The following is an 11,488-nucleotide window of genomic DNA, read 5'->3' as shown; positions in this document are numbered from 1 at the left end:
TGCCCCTTCATATGCTACAGTGAAAAGGTGGGTGGCGGAATTTAAGCGCGGTCGACAGATCCTTGAGGATGACCCCCGTCCTTGAAGGCCTGTCAATGTTGCAACCCCAGAAATGGTGAATAAAGTTCATGATATTGTGATGACTGACAGACGAGTCACAGAAAGATATATAGCCAATAGAGTTGGCATTTCACAGGAAAGAGAACATTCCATTCTGACCGATGATCTTGCAATGAGAAAGCTTTCGGCCAGATGGGTACCAAGACTTCTGACAGAAGCACACCAACAATCGAGACAATGGAAGCACTCTGGCTCTCTCCCGCCAAAAAAGGCAAAGGCTGTTCCATCAGCTGGGAAGGTTATGGTCTCGATCTCGGTTTTCTGGGATGTAGATGATATTCTGCTGATAGATTATCTCCAAAAGGAGGGACAAACAATCAATAGCACATACTGTGATTTAATTCTGAGGCAGTTACGGGAAAGTATTAAAACTTCAGCGCCACGGAAAGCTCGCTAAAGATGTGTTATTTCATCAGGACAATACTACTGTTCGCAAGTCTGTCATTGCCATGGCTACCATTTACGATTGTGGCCCCGCCTTATTCACCTGATCTCGCTCCATCAGACGTTCATATATTTGCAGCCACTTTCATTCCGATGATGACGTCATACATGCAGAACAGCCAAGAAAAGGAGTTCTATAAAAGTGGCATTGAGGCCCTTAAAGTATTAAATTGAAAAACAATACAATATGTCCGGCAAAATTCAATTATTTATATGTACATGTTTCGGTGCATCAAGGACATAACGTGCATGTACACATTGTAGATAATATATACAAGATATTTGGAAAGACAACAGTGAACAGTGAGGGGTCTAAAATCTCAATTATCATATCAAACTTACTGAGTATGGTATCTGTGTCACACACTCAATGTGCCTATACAAACAGATAAAATAAAACAAAAATAGCAGACCCAGTCATCGAAATCAAAATTCGGTAAAAATGACAACCCTGTATTTTCATATCTGTATACAATTCCACATGCCCAATTTCTTTTACAAAGTTATTTTGCTGGGTTGCTGGTTAAAAGCTCGTTTTACAATGACACTTTTAATTAATTCAAATACTTCCAGGGAAACTCTTCGGTGCGAAGTGGTCAGTCACTGGACAATTTTAAGGTGACGGCGGAAATAACAGCAGTTAGACACAAATTGCCAAAGGCATCTCAACTCCCCTATGCTCCGCGAGGGATGTGGACTTGATATTGCGGCAGAGGTTGAGCTCAGGCTTTCCATCACAGCTATCCACCTCGCTTTAGGGGAGATGTTTTTGACCAATTAAGTGGTCTCCTAAACAGATCGTCCAAATCCAAGCCAGGACCATCAGAATCATACTCTACTACAATGTGTGTCGGTTTCATCCAAGATAACATTGCCAATGATAACAAATAGGTTGTTGGGATGAGGTGCTGTCGTGGTCTTCCGCATCACCCTTTCAAAATACATAACCAAAAGGCCTAGTATCATGATATTTAGCTGTTAGATTCTTGAAATAAAGCACCCTGACCCATATTCAAGGTCATATGGGTCAAGTTGTTAAAACCTTCAAATACAATTCTTCTGATCAACCAAACGGCCTTGTATCTTGACATTTGGCTGGTAGGCTTCTGAGATGGAGACCAATGTAGTTTGAGAAAAGAAATTACCTTGACCCATATTCAAGGTCATAGGGGTCAAATTGTTAAAACCTTCAACCATTTTCTTCTGAATAACCAAACGATCTAGACCCACGATATTTAGCCTAATAGTCCTTAGATATATATGTAGTAGCCCAACAAATTTTGAGTAATGAAATGACCTTGACCCGTATTCAAGGTCATTTGGGTATTTTTTTTTAAATCCTTCAAATGACTTAATTCTTCTGATTGGATATTTAGCTGGGAGGTTCCCTCTATGACAATGTCTGAAGATTGATTTTGTTTCCAGAATATCTAAGTCTGGAGAAGATGATTGTTGAATTTCAGCCAATATGGCCCTTATAGCCCCCACCATCAAAGTCCTTGTGATGCAAGGACTTTATTATTAACAAGTCTGGTTTTTCTTTGACCAAGGAGGGTTCTTGCTTTCATTGAAATCGATTCAGGAGTTCATGAGAAGAAGTCAAATTGTTTACAGAAGCCACACACAAATTGTTTACAGAAGACACCATCCAACAATGGACAAAAAGTGATCAGATCACATAAAACTTGGTCTCATGTGACCTAAAATCACTGAAGGATTCTGAGGGTCCCCCTTGTCCATTGCTAAGAGATGCTCACTCCTCCTTTTTGTGCATAATTGAGATTAGCCTGAGTTTCCCCTGGCTGGCACCAGACATGGGACATGGTGTCAGGGCCAGACATGGGACATGGTGTCAGGGCCAGGTATTGGACATGGTGTCAGGGTCAGACATGGGACATGGTGTTGGGGCCAGACATGGGACATGGTGTCAGGGTCAGACATGGGACATGGTGTCATGACCAGACATGGGGTCAGGGCCAGACATGGGACATGGTGTCAGGGCCGGACATGGGACATGGTGTCAGAACCAGACATGGGACATGGTGTCAGGGTCAGACATGGGACATGGTGTCAGGACCAGACATGGGACATGGTGTCAGGGTCAGACATGGGACATGGTGTCAGGGTCAGACATGGGACATGGTGTCAGAACCAGACATGGGACATGGTGTCGGGACCAGACATGGGACATGGTGTCAGAACCAGACATGGGACATAGTGTCGGGGTCAGACATGGGACATGGTGTCAGGACCAGACATGGGACATGGTGTCAGGACCAGACATGGGACATGGTGTCGGGACCAGACATGGGACATGGTGTCGGGGCCAGACATAGGACATGGTGTCAGAACCAGACATGGGACATGGTGTCAGGGTCAGACATGGGACATGGTGTCGGGGCCAGACATGGGACATGGTGTCAGGGTCAGACATGAGACATGGTGTCAGGACCTGACATGGGACATGGTGTCAGGGTAAGACATGGGACATGGTGTCTGTACCAGACATAGGACATGGTGTCAGGACCAGACATGGGACATGGTGTCAGGGTCAGACATGGGACATGGTGTTGGGGCCAGACATGGGACATGGTGTCAGGACCAGACATGGGACATGGTGTCAGAACCAGACATGGGACATGGTGTCAGAACCAGGCATGGGACATGGTGTCAGAACCAGACATGGGACATGGTGTCAGAACCAGACATGGGACATGGTGTCAGGGTCAGACATGGGACATGGTGTCAGGACCAGACATGGGACATGGTGTCAGAACCAGGCATAGGACATGGTGTCAGAACCAGACATGGGACATGGTGTCAGAACCAGACATGGGACATGGTGTCAGGGTCAGACATGGGACATGGTGTCAGGGTCAGACATGGGACATGGTGTCAGGGTCAGACATGGGACATGGTGTCATGACCAGACATGGTGTCAGGGCCAGACATGGGACATGGTGTCAGGGCCGGACATGGGACATGGTGTCAGAACCAGACATGGGACATGGTGTCAGGGTCAGACATGGGACATGGTGTCAGGACCAGACATGGGACATGGTGTCAGGGTCAGACATGGGACATGGTGTCAGGGTCAGACATGGGACATGGTGTCAGAACCAGACATGGGACATGGTGTCGGGACCAGACATGGGACATGGTGTCGGGACCAGACATGGGACATAGTGTCGGGGTCAGACATGGGACATGGTGTCAGGACCAGACATGGGACATGGTGTCAGGACCAGACATGGGACATGGTGTCGGGACCAGACATGGGACATGGTGTCGGGGCCAGACATAGGACATGGTGTCATAACCAGGCATGGGACATGGTGTCAGGGCCAGACATGGGACACGGTGTCAGGGTCAGACATGGGACATGGTGTCAGGGCCAGACATGGGACATGGTGTCAGGGTCAGACATGGGACATGGTGTCGGGGCCAGACATGGGACATGGTGTCAGGGTCAGACATGAGACATGGTGTCAGGACCTGACATGGGACATGGTGTCAGGGTCAGACATGGGACATGGTGTCGGGGACCAGACATGGGACATGGTGTCTGTACCAGACATAGGACATGGTGTCAGGACCAGACATGGGACATGGTGTCAGGGTCAGACATGGGACATGGTGTTGGGGCCAGACATGGGACATGGTGTCAGGGTCAGACATGGGACATGGTGTCATGACCAGACATGGGACATGGTGTCAGGACCTGACATGGGACATGGTGTCAGGGTCAGACATGAGACATGGTGTCAGGACCTGACATGGGACATGGTGTCAGGACCAGACATGGGACATGGTGTTGGGGCCAGACATGGGACATGGTGTCAGAACCAGACATGGGACATGGTGTCAGGACCTGACATGGGACATGGTGTCAGGGCCAGACATGGGACATGGTGTCAGGGTCAGACATGGGACATGGTGTCTGTACCAGACATAGGACATGGTGTCAGGACCAGACATGGGACATGCTGTCAGGGTCAGACATGGGACATGGTGTTGGGGCCAGACATGGGACATGGTGTCAGTGTCAGACATGGGACATGGTGTCATGACCAGACATGGGACATGGTGTCAGGGCCAGACATGGGACATGGTGTCAGGGCCGGACATGGGACATGGTGTCAGAACCAGACATGGGACATGGTGTCAGGGTCAGACATGGGACATGGTGTCATGACCAGACATGGGACATGGTGTCAGGGCCAGACATGGGACATGGTGTTAGGGCCGGACATGGGACATGGTGTCAGAACCAGACATGGGACATGGTGTCAGGGTCAGACATGGGACATGGTGTCAGGACCAGACATGGGACATGGTGTCAGGACCAGACATGGGACATGGTGTCAAGTCCAGACATGGGACATGGTGTCAGGGCCAGACATGGGACATGGTGTCAGGACCAGACATTGGATATGGTGTCAGGGCCAGATATGGGACATGGTGTCAGCGCCAGATATGGGACACGGTGTCAGGGCCAGACATGGTGTGGGGGCCAGGGCCAGACATGGGACATGGTGTCGGGACCAGACATGGGACATGGTGTCAGGGCCAGACATGGGACATGGTGTCAGGGACAGAGGAAACTCTGTATAGAGTGGTACAGTGCCCAAAAAAACAGTGTCAAAACTATATCTAATGGCTTGCAATGATAGCAATGGCACTTAATACAATAATCATGCTAAAACATTGGTAACAACTTTATTATTCAAAGAACTTGATCATACTGAACATATTCACAGTATTTCAAGAATATCACTTCACGAATTTTTAGCGATAACTTTAATTGTCAAAATGTATAATGGCTACTGACAGCATCTGAAACAAATACAACGAACAAGTTCACAATGATCGTTTCAAGGATTTGAAAATTGTTTACGATCCCATTGAATATTAGCATAAATGTATAAATTTGTAAATAAAAGTTCTCAGGAATCACTAGCTACACTTGCTATTCTATGCTTTTTGCAATTTGGGTAAGCTATCAATTTCCATGGCAGTCCAACAGATGTTTTTGAAACATAATTTGCCTTTGTTTGTGCCTTTCTGTAAAACTTAAGATGTTCCTTTAAATCCTTATGTAATCCTGACTTGTCAAGTTCTACTACATCCGACAGTTTTTTCCTGGTAAAAAACGTGAAATTCAAGAACAGCCAAATGATGGTCAGGTTAACAGTATCAAGTCTGCCATCTAACCACCATAACTCATGCTGTTCTCTGATGAGCAGTAAGTAGTCACTTTCTGGGTCATATAGACAAATAGAAACATTGTCAGATGTAACACCGAAAGTTGGAATCAAGAAATGTGACAGGGCATTCTTATCCCTGTTCACTTGAGCGAATCCGTTGGTGATGGCTTCAGCGAAGATTTGCTTCAATACCTTAATATCCGGTTGAACGCTGTCACGTTTTTCAGTGGCTTTCACTTCTGTACAATTATCACAAGATTTATCCGTTTCTACCTTTCTTTGTTTCGTTTGAGGTTCATCTTCATCTGTATCATCATAAACAGCCTCTTGAATATCTGTATCATCATCTTCTGCCTCGTCGATGGTGTTTTGTTTATTCCCATGTGCCACAGCTATTGTGTTGTTAAGGATTACATCTACTCTGCCATGCCATGTTCCGGGTGATCCTGTTTGAATAAATATACACGTTAACTGACAGACTGACCCTCGGACTTTAAAACTTCGAGTAAATACTCTAAGTTGAACATGATTTAGTATCAAAATGCAATACGTGTTCACCATGAAAATATCTTCTCTTCACTCTTAGAATATTTTCATGACAAAAAAGAATGACAAAATTTGAATGTGCGGTTCTTCACGGAAGATTTACGACAATGTGTTACCCACTTCAACTGTAACATTGACCTGCAACCAACCAATGCCAATGGCCGCCAATTTCAAAAGAGAATATATGTTTATCATGAGCAAAATTCTTGGAATTTGAAGACAATTATGAAAAGACCAATAGATTAACAAGTTCATTAAGTTTGCTAGATTGTATGTTATATTCTTTTTTTCTTTCAGTTAATGAAGCAATTGCAAAATGTTTTCAAACAGAACTATTAAGTACATTATAGCATGTCAGCTTGGTAAATTACAACGTATATTTAAGGTCAAGGTCATTTTCTTTTCAAAATTCTATTGGGTTGATCCAAACCAAGAAAAGGCTATAAATATAATGACGCTTAAACTCTTGGTTAAGAAGAGGATGTTTTTAAGAAACAAGAGGCCCATAGAGCCTGCATCTAGGTATCTCACCTGGTTTTGTTTTGTAGAGACCCACCATTTATATAAATCTGATTTCTCTAGGCCTTCACCCAAGGATGCTCCAAACTAAACTGGGACATAATTCTGGCATTCCTACAGAAGGATTTAAAGAATTTGTTCTAGTTCCCCGATTAGGCCATGTCCCTCCCACACCAAGGGTGGAGACTCATTGTTTAAACAAAACTGCATATACGATATAATTCCTCTTCACCCAAGGATGCTTCAGAATGGGGACAGAATCCAGACACATTCCAATTACATATCATATATTTCATTTGCATGACAGTATATATCTTATATTTTACACTCATGCTTCTCACTCATGAATAATATAGATATCCTGTCATACTTGTGAGATGTTAAACGAGAAATCATTAAATATCCTCTATATATGAGAGGATCACCAAGCAGATTTGGTTATCATGGACAGAACTATATAGAAATAGATGTGATCTTACCTACTGAAGTATCACCTGTACAATCTTACCTACTGAAGTTTCACCTGTACAAATCTTACCTACTGAAGTATCACCTGTACAAATCTTACCTAGTATCACCTGTACAATCTTACCTACTGAAGTATCACCTGTACAAATCTTACCTAGTATCACCTGTACAATCTTACCTATTGAAGTATCACCTGTACAAATCTTACCTACTGAAGTATCACCTGTACAAATCTTACCTACTGAAGTATCACCTGTACAATCTTACCTACTGAAGTATCACCTGTACAAATCTTACCTACTGAAGTTTTACCTGTACAAATCTTACCTACTGAAGTATCACCTGTACAATCTTACCTACTGAAGTATCACCTGTACAAATCTTACCTACTGAAGTATCACCTGTACAAATCTTACCTACTGAAGTATCACCTGTACAAATCTTACCTACCTAGTATCACCTGTACAAATCTTACCTACTGAAGTATCACCTGTACAAATCTTACCTAGTATCACCTGTACAAATCTTACCTACTGAAGTTTCACCTGTACAAATCTTACCTACTGAAGTATCACCTGTACAAATCTTACCTAGTATCACCTGTACAATCTTACCTACTGAAGTATCACATGTACAAATCTTACCTTCTGAAGTATCACCTGTACAAATCTTACCTACTGAAGTTTTACCTGTACAAATCTTACCTACTGAAGTATCACCTGTACAATCTTACCTACTGAAGTATCACCTGTACAAATCTTACCTACTGAAGTATCACCTGTACAAATCTTACCTACTGAAGTATCACCTGTACAAATCTTACCTACCTAGTATCACCTGTACAAATCTTACCTACTGAAGTATCACCTGTACAAATCTTACCTAGTATCACCTGTACAAATCTTACCTACTGAAGTTTCACCTGTACAAATCTTACCTACTGAAGTATCACCTGTACAAATCTTACCTAGTATCACCAGTACAATCTTACCTACTGAAGTATCACATGTACAAATCTTACCTTCTGAAGTATCACCTGTACAAATCTTACCTACTGAAGTATCACCTGTACAAATCTTACCTAGTATCACCTGTACAATCTTACCTACTGAAGTATCACATGTACAAATCTTACCTACTGAAGTATCACCTGTACAAATCTTACCTACTGAAGTATCACCTGTACAAATCTTACCTACTGAAGTTTCACCTGTAAAATCTTACCTACTGAAGTATCACCTGTACAAATCTTAGCCTTACAGCCACAGCTACATTCTCTTTGAAGTTGCTCTGCATATTTATCAACTTCATAAACCTTGCCCGGTATCAACTGAGAAAACAGGTGATGGGCCAATCCAGCCATAATTTGCATTTCTTTATTTCCACTTGTTTGAAAAGAAGCTGTGGTCAGAAGCTTCTGAATTGCTGTTTCATGTTTTACTTGCTCTGGAAAAAAATTCAAGTAATAGAAATTAAAGAAAAAAAACAATTATTCAAGGATTCTTGCCCTGGAAAAAAAAATTAGTACTGGAAATTAAAGAAAAAAATTATTCAAAGACAAAATGATGGTGGGATAAAATACAGTATTAATTTAAACTTCACTTAATATGTAGGGTATGCTGATATTCATGCTACAATGCAATGATGTATATTCCAAGATTTGGTTGGAATAATATACTTATTGAGAAACTGAGCTTAACATAAAACTTCAACAGCCAGATTTTCAGTATCCCTAATTTCCAGAGTCATTGAATGCCTTACTTTCTAGACGGTATTCCCTAAATAAGAGGTGGGTTGACTGTTGAGATGTCCACAATGTGATTATCTATATGTGAGTTTTTAAAAAATTGATTTTTTGAGCAACAAATCTAAAGTAACTCTGTAAAAGTGAAATGTTGATGAGGATGCCATGAAAGTAATGCCACAGTCTGGCTTCGGAAAATAAGAGGTCGAAGATTATCCATGCAATCAGACAGTATAAAACCTCTTATATACCCAACAGGAGTATGGACAGGCAGATTCTGCACATTTCGAGTAATTTGAGAATTATCCCTCGAGCACTCCCAAAGAAATAGTCATAACATGATCAAATTATGCATCAAATATACTTGTTTGTCTATTTTTTACAATTTCTTGTTTCATTTCACATAAAGTACAACTCATATTTTAACTTAAAGCATCTATACCATTAAAGAATACAGTAACTTCTGGAAAAACATGGACAAATAGCTAGTTATACCAAAGAGCTACTTGGAGATCTAAATGTATACATGTAAATATGTCTTATGAGACCTGCAATGCATTCTATGAAACTCAGATTTTGCTGTGTTAGGTTAAAATTAAATCTAACTAATAACACCTTAAGGCTGCCCATGGACAACAGAAAGTGAAGTTATCCCGCAACTGCCATACACACTGGCTGATTACTACTGATGGATGAACGTAAGCTAGCTCTATCCTTCAATAGGATTGCTTCATATGTCTATATGATTCATGTGAATTTGTTCCACACCTGACGAGACTACTTTCAACTTGACAATGAACTTTGACATGAATGTGTAATGATAATGTAAACAAATGCGAGTAAATGCTATATGTCCTAGTCGCCAAAAGTGAATTTGTTGGGAATGATTTGTATTTGTGTTACATTTCCATACATGCTTAAGTGAAATTTAACTCGGATTTACGTAAAAAGCCTGGACATTTTTTTCCAACGGTGCATTAATAATTATATGGTAGTGTAACAGGAGAGGAGAAAATGTAGCGGCCAGACCAGGGTTCGAACCCGGGACCTCCGAACACTAGCCGGATGCTCTACCGATTGAGCTACCTGGTCACCGATGATCGACCCAGTCCAGTCCCGCTACACACCTCCCTCCTTTTTTTCAAGTCTTCGCCTTCGAAGACACACGAGACCCTTATAACACCACCGTGGGTATTTTAGTTGGGCGCCAATTTTGTAACAGGAGAGGAGAAAATGTAGCGGCCAGACCGGGGTTCGAACCCGGGACCTCCGAACACTAGCCGGATGCTCTACCGATTGAGCTACCTGGTCACCGATGATCGACCCAGTCCAGTCCCGCTACAGTAGTATAAACACTCACAAGTGGTATCAATGAATGGATCCTGCCTGATGACTCAGGGTCACTCGTACCCAAGAAAGGTAAACAAAACGGATATTAATTTGTTTTGAAAGTTTTCAGCTTGTAAAAAAGCGTTGCAGGATAAACAGAATACGCGACTAGTACGTTACAATACAAGGTTTATTATGATGCTTGACATGGAAAGCGTAGATGACTTGGCTTCATCTCAGCAAAGCCTTGTCATCTTGGCTTTCCTACATGTAAGTCTCGCACCAAAATAAACCTTGAATTGTAATTAACATATACTACATGTATTCTCTAAATATGTATTGGCACTTCCTCTTTAACCTGATTAACGCTGTATGCCTATTTTTGTATGCAATAGGATTTAATACTAATTTGATCCATAATGCCTACCACGCAGAAATTCCAACAACATAAGGAATGATTGTTGACAGACGCCTTCGTATTTCTCTACAGCATCTACCCCATCTTTCAGAAAGTCTTGAAGGATCTGTATATTTAGAATGTCCTGTATATGAACGACACCACACTTAGGATATGTAGTTCTTAAGTTTGTCAGCATTGCCGTCTGCATTTCATGCATTATTCGAAGGTAAACATGTGCGTCGCTAAAAGTCGTTCCTTCTAGAGCATTACTGTTTTGTATAACTAAATTGAGAAATGTATGCGCGGTAACATCCTCTCCAATAATTACTGCAAATGCACGTTTGATAGTTTCCTCCTCTTCAGTTCCCTTAAAGTCCTTAATTGTGAACTCAGCTGGTTCGTGGTCATTTTGATAATAGCACAACTGCACAATATCTGATGACGACTTCAACTAGTTTCGTTTTCTATATTTAGAAACGTTAACACCAGCTGAAGTTTGTCAAGCTGATCTATCAGAGTTACTTCCCTTCGTTTAACTCTGTCTGCTTCAGTAGACGGTACTATCTAGAATCTAAGTAGATCAATCTCCACCAAATCTATTAGTAATCAATTTTATGCTATGTGGAGACGAAGCAACTTTTCGTAACTTTTAATTTATGCAACATAACGTGGCTACTTACTCTACCCATACAAGTCTCTGCTCTACCGTTT

General features: G+C 42.1%; 1 protein-coding gene across 1 annotated transcript; it reads right to left on the bottom strand.

Annotated features, from left to right (window-relative positions):
* Positions 1-5,267: 5,267 nt before the first annotated feature.
* On the bottom strand, positions 5,268-11,234 carry LOC117317956. Its single transcript, XM_033872924.1, has 3 exons — positions 10,805-11,234; positions 8,529-8,750; positions 5,268-6,217 (listed from the first exon to the last, which is right to left on the bottom strand). Exons 1-3 carry the CDS (start codon positions 10,992-10,994, stop codon positions 5,511-5,513), a joined length of 1,119 nt encoding a protein of 372 aa, XP_033728815.1. The 5' UTR covers positions 10,995-11,234; the 3' UTR covers positions 5,268-5,510.
* Between the last annotated feature and the right edge of the window lie 254 nt (positions 11,235-11,488).

Source organism: Pecten maximus, chromosome 19 (assembly GCF_902652985.1).
Source record: "Pecten maximus chromosome 19, xPecMax1.1, whole genome shotgun sequence".
Taxonomy (NCBI): Eukaryota; Metazoa; Mollusca; class Bivalvia; order Pectinida; family Pectinidae; genus Pecten; species Pecten maximus.
This window is presented reverse-complemented; position numbering and strand designations above follow the sequence as displayed.

What these genes read in the sequence shown, in the direction of transcription:
- LOC117317956 (XM_033872924.1), bottom strand. Translation starts at nt 10,994, where the DNA reads ATGCATGAAATGCAGACGGCAATGCTGACAAACTTAAGAACTACATAT. An exon ending in GTTGTTGGAATTTCTGCGTG is followed by an intron (nt 8,751 to 10,804) that starts GTAGGCATTATG and finishes ATTTTTTTCCAG; the next exon opens with AGCAAGTAAAACATGAAACA. An exon ending in TACAGGTGATACTTCAGTAG is followed by an intron (nt 6,218 to 8,528) that starts GTAAGATTTTAC and finishes TTATTCAAACAG; the next exon opens with GATCACCCGGAACATGGCAT.